The 15,576-nt window shown below is 40.4% G+C and overlaps 1 protein-coding gene across 4 annotated transcripts in view; it reads right to left on the bottom strand.

Annotated features, from left to right (window-relative positions):
• Positions 1-15,576, bottom strand: part of asap1b (ArfGAP with SH3 domain, ankyrin repeat and PH domain 1b) — a 79,870-nt gene that overhangs the window by 34,853 nt on the left and 29,441 nt on the right. For all 4 annotated transcript variants that reach the window (XM_054751450.2, XM_054751452.2, XM_054751451.2 and 1 more), the window contains exons 2-6: positions 12,620-12,692; positions 10,367-10,512; positions 4,303-4,377; positions 3,859-3,908; positions 3,601-3,730 (exon numbers count right to left, since the gene is read on the bottom strand). In XM_054751450.2, coding sequence (XP_054607425.2) covers positions 3,601-3,730; positions 3,859-3,908; positions 4,303-4,377; positions 10,367-10,512; positions 12,620-12,692 — 474 coding nt within the window. The remainder of the gene's footprint in view (positions 1-3,600; positions 3,731-3,858; positions 3,909-4,302; positions 4,378-10,366; positions 10,513-12,619; positions 12,693-15,576) is intronic.

The following is a 15,576-nucleotide window of genomic DNA, read 5'->3' as shown; positions in this document are numbered from 1 at the left end:
TCACTGGCAGAGGATGAAAAGAATAAATCACAGACATTTTCCACTAAATGACACAAAAGTAGGTCACATTTAAGAAAAAAGGGACAGATTGAAGGAGGATGTAAATCTCAATAAGTAGGATATTTGTCATAATATAAATAATAACTTCCACACCAAGAAAAAGTTATTTTAGATTATTTAAATGCAATAAAAGTCCATATTTAATGCGTGGTAAGAATATTGTCAAAATAGAAAATGTAATATTGTACTACTGATGCAAGACAAAAATTTGCAACTTTTTGATCACACTTCTCCATATTTTTATAATTGTTTTTATAGTATATATAGTTGAAAGCATGTTTCAATAAGCTGTGGGGTTAAAAGATAAATATGTGGCTCTAAATATGTATTTATTAATAATATTAATGCTATTTAAGCAGAGATAACCTGAGATATTAGGAGGATGCAGCATGAGTAAAATGTGCAGCGTTATTCTTACAAAAATTCTGTAAAACCTCTAATAAATGCAGCGAACCTAATGACCTGAAGCAATTGACATGATAGCTTAATATTAATATACCGTATACACAGAAACAGCCAACTTCTGTTCCCACCTTTGGAAATGTTTTATTTTTAGATGGTACATATTAAAAATCCTTAAAGCCCAATTAGAAAAGTGAGAAACTAAGTGTCAAAAACACTCGTGCATTGATTCAAACCCTAGAGTGCAAGTTTAGAAATCCGAATTCCTGGACGGGAAGCTGGCGTTAATGCGTTGTGTGATCTCAAACTCGTTTCTGGTAACGGGGCTGAGAAAACGATGGGTTCGACTCTGAAATTATGCAAAAATAAATCAGTTTTTAGAACTGCTTCATACATTTTGGACTATTTATTCAGAGCTTTTCTATTGGAAACTATGAAAAAAGTTGGACTCCTTCAAAAGCAAATTATAGAGAAATATGTAATTTCTTATGAGAACAAAGGCGCATCAGACGTCTAATCTCACAGCATCATTTACTCAAAAGCAAAGCTTCTTACAGAGAAAGATGTACATATAATACATATATGCTTCTAAAAATGCTGCATCTCAACCCTCTAACCTAAAACGTTGTGTTCATAACAGCTGAAACCTTAAAAAATTGTAACTTTTCAACCACAAAATAAATACTTTTGTTAACTTAGAGCATTTTAAATAGGGTTAATCCAACTTTCACGTGATAATTATCAACAGAGACTGAACACACAAACCAAGAAGCAACAAGACAAATATATTGAAGATGAATTCAAATCCTAACTAGTGCATTTATTTATTTATTTATTTACTTTGTACTTGTTACAAATGGGAGAGTTTATCCTAAATTTGATTAAGCTAATGGGCTCAAAAGGGTTAGGCCTAAAACTGTAGGTCGGTAATCAGTGACCGACAGTCTTCTGACGCGTCTTTTTCAGCCTGGTTTGGTACACTTGAAACCACATCAAAGAGGCAACAAACACAGACTTGTTACTAGTGGGAAAGCTTTGGAACTGCTCTGATTCTGGCTGCACTGAGTAGGTGATAGTGAAAAGGGGCCATTATAAATATTCTGTGACAAATCACATGATTTTGAGAGGAAATTTGTCACTCAAAATTTTGAACATTTTTTTTAAATTCTAGTGACTCAAAAGCGAGGCCATGTGGCACACCCGAGGGAACTGAGAGCCCTTGCTAATGAAAACTGAACAAGATCGCGAATACAAGTGGCCTTAAAGAGCAAGGAGGCATTGCCTGACAGATCAAGAGGGCAGAGCCACCAACAAATACACACACACACAGAGGCTCACAGCGGCATTGTGACATCATATGGTACCAGCTAACATCATTGGGTAGGTAGGGTATTGACTTAGTCAATTGCGATGGTAGATTTAAATTCAAATGTAGTGTAAGGTTTTTACCTGAAGGAGGCGTTACTCTGGTATAACATTTAAATTTGAACTAAGATGGACTAAAGTGCCAAATTATTGACTACACTTGTCTTCAGTACGATTAGACACTCATTTATATACATAGTTTACCAGCAAAACCAAGTTAATTTTGGGGTGACTTGCTCTTTAAAGAAGAAATCTGGAGTTTTTTTTATCACGCTGCACCATCTAGAGGCTGACATTGCAATGTAATTGTCTGTAGCATCTGTGAGTAAACAGATGTCAAATGCTATTGGCTAATGCTGAGCGATGGTCAATTCAAATTGCATGGTGATAGAGACAAGGGGACGAGCTTAGCAAAAAAAGGATGTACCTATATTATAGTACAGGGTCAGACTATCACTTTTATGAATTCCTTTTAAAAAATCATACACAATTCCTGGAAGAGGGAAAACTCTGGATTGTAGCTTTAATGGGTTCCCTCCACAGAGTGGCTGGACGCATCCTTAGAGTTAGGGTGAGGAGTTCGTAAATCCAGCAGACTCAAAGTAGAGCAGCTGTTCCTTCACTTCCAAAGGAGCCAGCTGAGGTGGTTTGGACATTTGTTCAAATGCCACCTGGACGCCTCGAAGGGGATGTTTTCTAGCCTGTCATGCCACCAGGAGGCCCGGCGGCTCAACCCAGAACACGCTTGATTGGTTATATCGCCTTGGGATCTCACCAATGGAGAAGGTGAATGTTCCCGGAGAAAAGGCGGTTTGAGTCTTTCTCCTGGGGCTGCAACCCTTACGAGTCGGATAAAAGAACGAACAAACAAACCATGCAAATGCTAAAATTTTAAGACATTTTTGGAAACTTTCTCATGAAAGCTGTTTGCAACTGGTCACCAGCAGCCACAGCCAAGATAGATACTAGTTGCCTCAGAGGTAAAGATTCCCTCTTAGCCACACAAAATACTAACATAACTAGAATTCTCTCCCCTTGTTTCAGGTTTGGAGACATAAAACATTAATAGAAAAGAAGTCTGACAGCATTTAAGCGCTGAAAGTCTTGACACAGGTGGGAAATGTGGGCAACACAATGTTTGAGTCACTATGAGAATCTGGCCGATCAGGGTACAAAAGAACTGCCGCGAGTTTTCTTGTGATTAATCCAGAAAACTAGAAGCAATTCACCCGCCATTGTGTCATTTGAGAAAAAAGGAAAATCCTACAAGGATGAAACAGTGAGCGAGGCGTAGGCAGCGCCGCCCACCACCAGAGAGGAGTTTGGCAAGGCAGAGTGAGCTGTTTGTTCTGATTTTGGGCGCGCACAGAGATCGCATTAGTTTTACACTTAATGCTCACCGTCTTCTTAAACTTCAGCCTTTACAGAAGGAAGGGGACATCTGACATGTAGCTCAAAAATCCCGATGGTCATGAAAGTATTTTTGCTTTAGTCAGAAACAAAACGTGGCTTGCTTTACATCTGGCATTAGCATCTGATCCACATCTGGATGAGCTGATGAGCCTTTGCATGTCCACTTTGTACTGATAAACATAAATATGCCTCCAATGTGTCCCAAAAATCCACGCAGCTAAAGCTAACAGGAAGCAGGCGACGTGGAAACGGATTTAGAAGAATTACCATAAAAATTAAATATATAAATAAATCACAGCTCCCAAACCACAGAATGTCTTCAGATGAGAGAACATTAAAGTCGGGTGGAAACGTACTCACCTCACACATCTGGAGCTGAAACAAGCGTCGTTCCTTCTCCATCTCCTCAGCGATCTCGGCCCCAGTGATCTCGGTGCGGATCATCCCGTGCTGCTTGGCGTGCTCTCGCTTCTCCTTCTCTATCTTTGTACTGATGCAGAAAAATAACAGGAACAGTTTATTATACACTTAATTATTGCGTTGAAAGCTGTAACTTTTAGGATGTTTAAAACAAAATCTGATGAGCCAGCAAGTGCAAGTCTATTATCCTCCACTTACAACTTGGCCTCGTAGTCCTTCCACGCTTTGTCAAAGGGCTTCTTTATGTCCTGCAGACACACAGAGGAACAAGAATCAGCAAAACTACAAAGGGGTCAGTTTGAGGACAGAGATATTTGCAGAGTTGGATCACTACTCAAGGCCCAGAAACTGCCTTATTCTCCTTGTGAATCCGAGCCTGAATGCCCAGTCAGCGGCCACGCCCCTTGTTGTACCTCCGACATTACGAGTTCATGACCCAGTTACTCGCCTCGAGCGCCACTCAAAAGCAGTGTTTACCCCGGGGAGATTTACAGTTCAGAAGGAGAATTCTCCTCTGGATTCCCCCCAGTCGTTTTTAGCCCTCTTAATCACAGACACAGACGTTTGGATGGTCAGAAACATGCTGACGGTGCACGTGAGCTCAGAAGAGTCCAGAGACGGGCGAGAAACAGTAAATCTTACCCCTTTCACGCCTTTCAAATCCCCCTTAAGCAGCGAATCTAGGGTGAAGATCACATTGTGGCTGAGGCTCTGGAGCTGAAAGACACAACAAAGAGGACAAAAACTGTTTCAATGAGGAAAGAAAACACAGTTCAGATGTTGTTACACACGGCCAGAGGCAAGTGATCAACTACTCATGCAGAAAATGAAACAATAAACTGACTGAAAACATTTTTCTGTGCAGAGTCCTGCATCTTGCCAGCAAATATCACTTAAAATAAAAATCAAAATTTAACAAATCACACGTTTCTTGATTATGTAATATTAAAAAATAAAAAGTTTAAAGCATTCATAACGCTAATATTTTACCTACAGCTAATAATTCCTGTGAGCCTCATTTCTGTCTAAATAACAACACTGTCCACCAACTAAAGATCCCTGCTGAGCCAGAGCAGAACTATCAAAAGTAAAACTGAGATAATGACTCAAAATATAGCCAAAGATGCCAGATGGACGATGCATGCCACCCACACGCACAAACATAAGAAGCTAGTTGTTGAAGAACACAGCTGAGGATTTATTGTGAGTTAGAGATGCTTTAAACAAGTAGGAAAAAGGAGGATGGCAAGCGTTAGATAATAATCCCAACATAATAGACAGCTGGTATTTGAGAGTAAAAACTTTGGTCACACTACTTAAATAGAGCTGACAATTAATGAGGTGAAAAAAGGTGCTTTTTTCCCTTCTTTTTTTACCATTTAAAAGGAGGGGAGTGAAACCCTAAGGTCTCTCTCAGATATTCCTGTTAGCTACAGGATATTGCAGTTGCAATATTAAAAATATCTTACTACTTGTTAGAATACTCCACATAAAGACGGTTCTGTTTGTTGGCCAACAGTAGCCGTTTCACAGTTCAAACAAATAATTTTAAGATGGTTTATAAGCAGTGATGATGTTAAAGCAGTGGGGGTGAGACCTAGGGCTGGGGGTAAACGATTATTTTTGAAACGATTATTCTGAGGATTATTTTATCGAATAGTCGACTATTCTAATGACTATTTAGACAATTAATCAAGTGATTATTTTTTATTGCACAATTAAGAAAAACAAGAAAATCTAAAATAAATTCCTCAAAAAAATTGATAAATTGTTACTGTAAGAGAATAAACATTACAGGCCTTCCATTTTGTATAACACTGCTTTTATTGTGTTGGTTGGTTATGTTCTGGTGACGTGTAGAACTTGGGAGTGCAGGCTGCTGCCTGAGAGGTGGCTGGAGACGGAGTGTCTCCATGCTGCTTTGTTTTGGTCCCTTATGTGCGTGAGGCGAGTGGTGTTACGACCCTTCCTGGGGAGTTTGGCTCGTGTGCAAAAAGGAAGAGACAACAACACGGGATTTAAAAGTTTAAATGATGATCAGGTTTATTTACAACAACAAAAAAACAGAAATATTTCCATCCACAGGTTGGGAATAATAAAACTAATTCTGCCTGTGGGGAATTAAAACAAAAGTACAAATAACCTGGGATGTCCCACTGGGCAAAGATTACTGGGTTCTGGACCAAAATAAAGATCTCCAAAGGTCCAAACTCTAAACTGGGCGGTTAAACCAAACTCAAGGTGATATTTTTAACTAAACCGAAAACCCACAACACTCTAAATGTAATAAAAGGGAGATCTACACCACAAAAAAGATGACCTCTAAACCAAAACATAACAGCTTATCCAAACGCAAGAAGCTGTTAGCAAAAATGCTAACAGTAGCTTTACCAACGTTAAGTTAAAGTTACCAAGTTTAAATACAGACCAGCACGGAGGGGAGACTGCTACCACCAAAACAGCTGTTCTAATGTCTGAAAGAAGCTCCTTAATGAAGGGAGAAACGCTCCCGGTGATTTTCTACATCTGCGATAGAGACGGAGCAGCTTATCTGACCCCGGAAGTTGTTGTCCGTTGCCGGGAGACGAAGGCGGGCAAAACAGGAAAGGAATCTAGTAGCGGACGGACATTGTTCCGGTTCTTCGGTATTTGGCGGAGATGTTAGTGAAGGCGGAGAAGAGGGCGAACTAGAGGTAAAACAGGCAGATTCCACCTCTATTTACAAACTACTGGGGACAAGTGGGCGTGGTGCGTCGACTACCGGATCTGACGTCGACGAATTTTTAGAATCGAGCCATCGACACCTCACTACAGCTCTAGTGAGACCCATCAGTAAACAGCTTGCAAAGGTTTGAGCTGAATTAGACAGAGCAATCATTTATCAGCAGATTGAAGAGGACTGAGCTCACGTCCCTGGGGGACCCCTGTGTTCATGACAATAAGACATAACGTCTTAATATAAACATAAACTTTGAGGCGTCTTCAACAAATTGACAAAAATTGCTAGTGGACATGTGTTTATGGTTTCAATTATGGAAATTCTTTCATACCAATCTCCTTCCATGTTTTTTTCAAGAATCTAACATTAGAAGAAGATATTTTATATTTTACACTAATTATGTGCAGGAGAAAAACATACATTTTTAGATGCATCACAGTGGACATAAAGGTTTCGGAATTGATTTAAAAAGGTAAAAATGTATTTTATTGATGTAATTAATGATGAAATGCTGCACACAGAAGTGCCCCAACTCTAGTAAATTTTAAATCAAAATTAAAAATCTTCATGTATTCATCACTTTGAATGACTGTTCAAGTTGTACAGTAATTTAAATTAAACCTAATGATGGGTGTTACGACCATTCCTGTCATGTACTTTGAGATTTATCAGCTTGTAAGTTTGTAATTAGCTACAAATCAGACATCTGCACGTCGCATATGTGACATCACCACAGAATCTCCTCTCTCCTAGCATAGCTGCTACTTAACTCATGGCCTGATTTATTGTGTTTTTTCCTCCTAAAGGAAGGATTTCAAGTTTGCTAAACTTACAGCTATTTTCCCTCTGTTTTTCTCCGTGTCTGGTTCGATGATTTCACGTTTGTGAAGCACATTTGTAGTCCTGGACTTATTTTCGCACAAACCTAAAATAACGTCCCCCCCAACGGTAAACTGTCTGTATTTGTAAAGTGCCTTCTAGGGTTCTACAACCCCCCAAGGCGCTGCACAACACAATCAGTCATTCACCCAATCACACAAACACATTCACACCCTGGGTGATGATGAGCTACAATGTAGCCACAGCTGCCCTGGGGTGCACTAATAGAAGGGAGACTGCCAAACAGTGGTGCCACTGGTCTCTCCGACCACCACCATCAGGAAAGGTGGGTTAAATGTCTTGCCCAAGGACACAACAGCAGAATTCTTTGTCAGGAGCTGGGGTTGATCCTAGAGCCCTGCACTGAAGCCCTAGGCCCTCGGGTCGGGTCGGGTCGGCCCGAAGGCCGGGCTTCGGGCCAACGACTGTGTAATTACCTCGGACACGGGCCGGGCGCCTTTATTTTTAATCAAATTCATTAAAAAAACTGAAACACTTAACACACCTGCCTGCTTCTCACGCACCAGCACCCGTTAGCTCAGTTAAGGTCTGTGTGGTTTATAAATGCGCCTATAAAAACAAATTCTCAAACTGCTGATTGAAACATGTGCCCCTATTCTAATATGTCATTTTAAGTCCACTTTGATATGTCAGAAACCATTCGTTTATTCTCATGAAAACGGCAGCATTCTATTTTTCTGTGAATAAATTCGCTCTGCAGTTAAAAAAAATACACCATTCATTGCTGGGTTTTTTCTAACTGGAGAGCGCACTTTCAGAGCGGCGGATTAAATTTACTAACGCATCCAGATAATATAGTGTTAGTAAATTTCATCTGCCGGTCGAAAAATATGCTCTGTTAGAAAAAAAAGCTGCATTGATGCTGTTTTTCTTTCTTTTCTTTTCTATTTCTTTTTTTTTTCCCTGCAGAACGCTGCTCACAGATAATTAGAATGCGGAGCATTCTATCACGCTAAAACATTATGAAAGGTTAAAAAAAAAAAGTCGGGCTCGGGTCGGGCCAGAGAATCCTGAGAACCTTTTCGGACCGGGTCGGGCTGGGGCTCCACCCCCTCGGGCCGGGCTGGACACGGGCTCAGATTTTAGGCCCGTGCAGGGCTCTTATTGATCCTACAACCCTCTGATTCAGAATCTGAATCAACCTTATTGTCATTGCCTCAGCGTCCTGAAGCATAGTAATTTGTCTCCGCAGCACAACCCGACTAAGGTAAAAAACCAAAAACACCCCGCACGGAGACACCCCGCTCTGCTTCCTGAGCAACTGCTGTCCACAGTGGAGTTTAGCGCTTTCTCGTTTCCTCTGGCAATGCGCGTTTCCAGTTCCAGTTGACGCAGATCTAGGGAAGATACCCAGGGGAGTGTTTTGTGACTGTGTTAACAGATTCACTATAAATAATTTAATTTTAGTTTTAACTTCTGTTTACTGCTGTTATGGTCACTGGGTGGCGAGACAAATGCTGAGGTATGGGGCTTTACTACATCAATTCGTAGGCGCTCACTTGTGCTCTTAGCGGTCGAAGAAGGAACCGACCTACGTGATCGGCAAGGATGGGTACCCAAAAGAACACTACCCATGGATTTGGACCCAGCCAAGTTCTACCAGTGCATAATAAGCATGGAGACTGGGTCATGACTGAAGAAACAGTACACTATAGTGAATAATTCAAACCTGCGAACAACAGAGACGTCTGAGTGAGACTGGTGTGTCAAAAAGTGTTGCTCCTCCTGCGTAACGTTATCTCTCTGCTGCTTTGGTGTGGTCAATCGAGTGAGAGGTTTTGGACACATTATTTCTGAGGAAAGGTCTTTAATAAATTTGTCACAATAATCAATAAGACGAAGCATTTTTCATGAGCGCAGTGATTTCAATCCAAAAAAGCTGATTGGTTTAATCAATAAAAAGTTATTAGAAGTAAAGTATTTGACTTTTGCATCAATGATGCTTAACTGAAACTAAACTACAAACTAAATATTCCTGCTGAAAGATACAATAATTCAGCGCGTTTCTGATGTTGCTGACTGGAGAAATCAAACCCAAAGGCAAACCTCTGCCAAGTTTATAGAAGAATGAGAAGAGGCTTGATGTGTCCTGCAGCTATAGTTGCCTCAGCTGTGCTCAGCAGCTCTAACCGAGAGGATCAGCAAGGTCATTTACAACAGAACTAAGCATTTAAGTCGCTGTTGTTGTGAGCCAGGTCCACACTGATGCACAGCAGCGATCAAGGAAGTAAACAGCACTTAATGGGCACTAATGCGCTTCCTAAGTGCCTGTCCTGCATATGGCTAACATCAAAATCAATCTTTCTCTGGCCGGCTGCTGGTGTGCTAACAGCTCGTCTTGGAAACCGTCACAGGCTTTCTCAAACAACATGATTCTCAGAAAGGGAATAAACAGAGTAGCTGATGCATGAATCAGTTGGTAAAATCCTATAATACAGCTGATGGCACATATGGGACATCTAGGGCACAGTTTTATTGATCAATACTAAATCATCAGACCAGCTTCTCTCATAGTGCAGCTATGGAAGTCAAAAAACTCAATTAACTCCCAGAAATGAAAAGAGTAAAGCAGACAGGGCGGCTGAAGGAGATTCCCACAGTCGGCTGGTTCCAGACAGGTGAGCCATTTGTGTATGCATAAACAGCTGTTCCTGCTGCTGCCAAGTGTATTTATAGAGTCTAATCTCACTGTCAGACACATGGGAAGAGTAGGAGACTATAGAGGGGGATTTGGCTCTTCTTCCAGCAACAATCGGTCAAAAAGGACTTAAAACAGGACACGTTGTTTAACATAGACGTCAGGGGAAATCCACGACATGTAGATAAGAATCTGTCTGGGGGGAAATGAAAACCCTCACAGTAAATGTGGCCTCCCATCAGTTTCTGCCTCCCATCAACCCTTGAGTTAACATAATCCTAATCTCAACCTTTCACCCAAATCCTGAACCACTTCTGCAGGTGAAGACAAGGAAAAGCAAGCTGTGGAGAAACAATATTCCTCCTACTGTCTTAGCGTGGCTGAGGCATTCAGCAGAATGGGCTCTCCATCTTTTATTTCTTGATTGTTCTGTGATCAGCTGCACTCACCAGGTTCTTCAGTAGGGCAGACAGCTCCTTGGTGAGGGAGGAGAACTTAACAAAGGCTGTACCCAGGTCAGGGTTGTCCCGGCTGATGAAGTTGCTCCCAAACTTGTCCAGAGCTTGGGCATAATTCTCTTCATTCTGAACGTGATCTGTGTTAGAATGAGACAAAAGAAAAGAAGTGGTCATCTTATCCTGCCCTGGTTTTTTGACTCATAATTGGCGCCGTTAGCTTAGCATATGTGCAGGAAACTGGAGGAGGTTGCTCTTTATTATAGAGTGTTGCATCGTCAGCATAGAAGATGACACAGATAAGGAGGTTTAAAGCTTTCTACAAAAATCAAAGTCCCATAACTGCATTTTTCCCTTTTAATAAAAGCTCAGTACATTTGAGGAACCGATGTTTTCTCAAGTCTTACTCTGATTAGATTTTTAAGTTTCTTCTGATCCAGTTTTCTTTTTCATTTAAATTTATTTTGAATTTGAACATGCGTTTCTGTTCAACGCTGTTTTACTTCAAAGCCACATGGCTGTATTACGTAAAAACAAAAACATCACCAGACATGAAGAATACTTGGCATTTTTGATTCAAATAAGCAAAGTCTTCTTTGCAAAAGAATAATCTGGATTGCAAGATGCTCGGAATGACTTTTTAATCCAATGCAATTTAAAGACACTGCTAAAGACACTTTTAATCTGAGTGAGTTAAATAAATATTAAAAGAGTCTTAAAACGAAGGTGACATTTAAAAAATCATGAATTTATTCATTTAGACCCATTATTTTATCTCCATAGACAGAATCCTTTTGGAAACATATTGTTTTTGTTCCAAAATCATCGTGTTCCATTTCTCCCCCTAAAGAACTACATGGAGATATTTTCTTAGTGAAAGCTAACATGGTAGATTTATAATAAAAGTGGACAAATATCCTGGTAAGAGACATCCTGTACTCTCAGATGTATCTGAAACACACCTGGAGCAGAAAATAAAAGGACTGGCTGGACTGACGTCTGTAAAAACACAGATGCTGCAGAAATACTCAAGCGCTGGAAAGTTCCTTCATCTCACCAATGACACAACCTCAACAATAATAAACACCCCAACCTGGGACTTTTCTAAAAACACGTTTACATAACTTTATGTACAGTTTGTGTCCGCATAATAAGATGAGTGGTTCTCCTGGTGGATGAAACTCCGCAGGAGCGGTTGGTCAGTCTAAACAGCAGAATCCAGCTGTCCTCGTCATTAGGAAGTGGAGGGGGGACGGTTTTAGACTGCTGCCAGTGCTAGCGAAGAGGAGAAGAAGCTCATGCATTTTTAAGGTCAGAACAGTTTAGCTGATCTGATGTTTATGTGGAAAGAAAAGCGACTGCTCTAGAATTATAGGCTTAACACCAACTCCTTCTACTGTTCTCCACTGTTGGGTGGGAAACATGGTCAGGTGACGCAAAATCAACATCACAGAGTCTCAAATATCACAAAAGAGTGCGGTCATTGATTCTCTCTCTCGTTAAAAAGGGAGTTAATTTTATTCAACTGAAATCAGATCATTCTTTCTGCACTTCTGGAAGGGTTATGGCGCCAAATCTAACTAAAAATTAAGATGGATTAAAGTAAAGAACCTGGACGTTCTGTACCGTCTCACTTAAATTTTCTCTAATTCACGTGCAGCACCCCAAGGGGAAAATAACATCACAACATCACACAGAATGATGCACAATAATCCCACTCTCATCGCTTTTTAGAGGTCATGTTTCCTGTTACACTTCCAGAAGACAGCAACTATAAAAATATAAATAAATAAATCCCACTGGTTCCAGCTGCTCGTCCACGGACATTTCCTCACCCGAAACCCCCCCACCCCACCCCCACAAAAAAAAACACTCAACCTGTTTAATTACAGGGCTGAAAGCTGCATTTACAAACATTCACAGGACAATTACCAAAGATCTGCAACACAGAACCATGTAAACAAACTCAGGTGCTGGATTCTGGGATGTCTTGGATATAAAGACAGACTACCATCTGTCCCACAAAAGGAATTGTTCTCACACGCACGCACGCACGCACGCACGCACTCACACACACACACACACACACACACACACACACACACACACACACACACACACACACACCAAAAATAAGCTACGGTATTTTCATGCTTTTAGAGACACCAGAAGAAAAAAAGAAGCCTTGGCTTTTCTCTAGTCTAGAGGGACTTTTTGGAGGAGGTTGTGAACAAAAAAAAGCCTCACCTTGACCTGAACTGTAGATGGCCTTCACTGACTTCTTCACTTTCTGCAGAGATGTTCGATCTTGGTCCAACGCCTGAGAAAAAACAAGCATTTATGAGACATCTTAAAAGGTTTTATGCACACATCCACATCAAAAGGCAGCAGGAGATAATCAGGATAATGAAACATTAGAGATCAGTGATAAAAACAGTAAATGTTTCCTCAGCTATTTAAAGCCAAAAAGCTTGACTGATGCATGACTCGCCACTTTGGAACCGCTGACTAATGGAGCAGAGTCGCTTTGCCGTTGATTCAGCAAACTAAATAAGCAGTTTAAAATTGTTTTTTACAACGATGTAAACACAGCTGCTGGCCGTCGAGGCCGTTGGTCTCATTACCTCTCAGGTTTAGATAATCAGTTACAATAACTCAAAAGATCTTGTCTATATGGTGGAAACATGAACTTGCAGCTATTTCTGATGTTTCTCTAAAAAAACAAATTAAAAACAAACTTTTGCAATGTGACTCCTAGACCAAGTGACCCATCAGCCTGTGAAAATGCAGCATCACATGAGATAAATTCATCCTCAAAAATGTCATCAGACCTAATGAAAGACTCCCGTGTCTCTCTTCCCTGCTAGAGAAAAAAAAACAACAACTATGTCATGGGGGTGTTTCTCAATGCCAAGAAACCTCAACTTTAGGTCTTGGCCCCGCCCTGGTTGTCTAGGAGATACATCATCAGGAGCCGCCAAGACGTGTTCCAATGTTCATATTCTACTGAGGCATGTTTTCTCAGTTTGCTAGCCGTTTAGCTAGCTGAGCAAGGATACACAGGAGGTGTCTTGTAGCCTAGCCTTGGTCAAAAATTACCCAGAATACGCCGCGGTATTTTTAAAAAGATGGTGGATTAGAAGCCAGCAGCTACTTCGGGGTCAAATTTCAAGTTTTAAAGTAAGTCAACTAATTTAAAATGTTTTAATAGATCCAAAGAAGTCATCTATGGTTGGTTAGTTGCTTAGTAGTTGCAGCTTCGGTGGCTAGCAGGTAGTAACTCACTTATATTTTTATTTAACAAATATATACACAATTTAAAAAGTAAAATGCTCGTTATATATTTATATTGAAACTTATACGTATAAATTATAACGTTATCTCCCGTGTCACGTGACGTTATGTGACTGCCGTTGAAGCCACGGTCACGTGATGCAAGTCTGTTCCATTTAACCATTTTCTTTGACCAAGGAAGGACAGTGTCCTCGTAAGTAAGGCGCCTTGACATTGAGAAACACCCATGGTCTTATCTTAAAAGTTTTGACAAGTTGCAATGCTAAGCCTTTATTTGTGATTTGAACAATCACACACAGGCCTGAGATCAGCTACAAGGAGGTGTTTGTCCCTCTGCAGGATTTGTCTTATGTCACATAAAAGCAAGAGTATCTGGACGTGAAAACTGTAATCGGCTAAGCAAACACCGTCAAATCAGAGCTCTATATATTATTAGAATTTTGCCCATTTGAATACTCGGGTTTTTACAGAGAAGCTAAAGAAGTACTCAGGACAATCTGGATAAAGTATCTGAAAGCTGAAGTGGAAACAAACAGGTCGAGGGCTCTGAAATCAGTATCGATCCTGATCAGCAGAATAGCAATGATGAGTTAAAAACACACTGGTTGTTTTTAATCGTTAAACATATAAATCAGTTCTTCACAACTGAAACAGCTTTTTTTTTGTCTCAAATAAAAATATTGATGGTGGGTAATTTAGTTCCTGTCTTGTTTATTTTGGTGTTCCTCAGGGATCTGTCTTTGGGCCTTTTTATTTTCACTATCTGCTCCCTCGCTAAATCTTCTTTCTTTGTTATATTGATGATGTCCCAGTTTATTTATTTTTACGACAAATGACGTCTTGAAATTGCATATTTTGTTAAAATGTCTAGATTCTGTTAAGTGTGTGATGGCTGACAGTTTTCTTTAATTAAAGACACTGAAGTAATTATTTTTGTGCCAGAAAACAAGAAGGCAAAAGAGATCCTTGGGCCTCTGGAGGGGCTAGCCAAATCTACTTTTAGAAACCTTGGGATAACTTTTGACTCAGGTTTTATGTCAGGTAATCGTGTGAAATCTCTAGATCGATTCAGTTTCCATCACTTAATAAATATTCCTAAACTTGGTTCCATTGTCTCATGTGAAATTTTCATTTGTGACTTTGTTTCGTCTCATCTTGACTATTGTAGTGCACTCAACACACGTTTAACTAAAACTTCCTTAGACAGGTTCCAGACTGTTTCTGCTAGGCTCACAACTAAATCTGTTCATGTTTGATGTATCCTGTGTTTTTGTTTGTTTTCTGAATCTGTGAAGAACTTTGTGATTGTTATCTATGAAGATGCTATATAAATAAATAGGGATGCACCGATGGATCGGCATTTGATCGTAATCGGCCGATAGCGCCCCTATCGGTTTTGATCGGAGTTTTCAAAATAGATCAAAGCAGACCGATCAGGTAGGGTTGTCACGGTAACCAGTGTAGCAGTAAACCCCGGTAAAAAAAAAAAAGTTGACAATAATAATAACCGTCTTGTTTTTTTAAAAACTATATTATCTTGGTGGGTTTACCGTGGCTGCGGTGTAGGCGTGGTGACCCTTACCAGCCACCGTATCATCTGCTGAAGTTGCGCGCTTCGTTGTTTACAACCAAAACTTTCTTGAAGCTAAAGCTGAAATAATGGCCAAAGGAGGAGACGGCAGCACTCAGGAGGACATTTATTATCCCTCAAAGAAGACAAAGTCGGAAGTATGGGCATATTTTAGATATCTGAAGAATGCCGAGGGAGTTTATAGAAGACGGACGGCTATCCTGTTTGCAGCACGAGCAGAAAAAGTGTCTGTGAAAGGCAGCAACGCTTCAAATCTCATGACACATCTGCGTGACCATCACCCACAACTCTACAGTCAACGCAAGGCAAGTTAGCGTTT

The sequence above is a fragment of the Nothobranchius furzeri genome, chromosome 7, assembly GCF_043380555.1.
Source record: "Nothobranchius furzeri strain GRZ-AD chromosome 7, NfurGRZ-RIMD1, whole genome shotgun sequence".
In the NCBI taxonomy this organism is placed as follows: Eukaryota; Metazoa; Chordata; class Actinopteri; order Cyprinodontiformes; family Nothobranchiidae; genus Nothobranchius; species Nothobranchius furzeri.
Note: the sequence above shows the minus strand (reverse complement) of the source record. Positions and strands in the feature narration are given on the sequence as shown.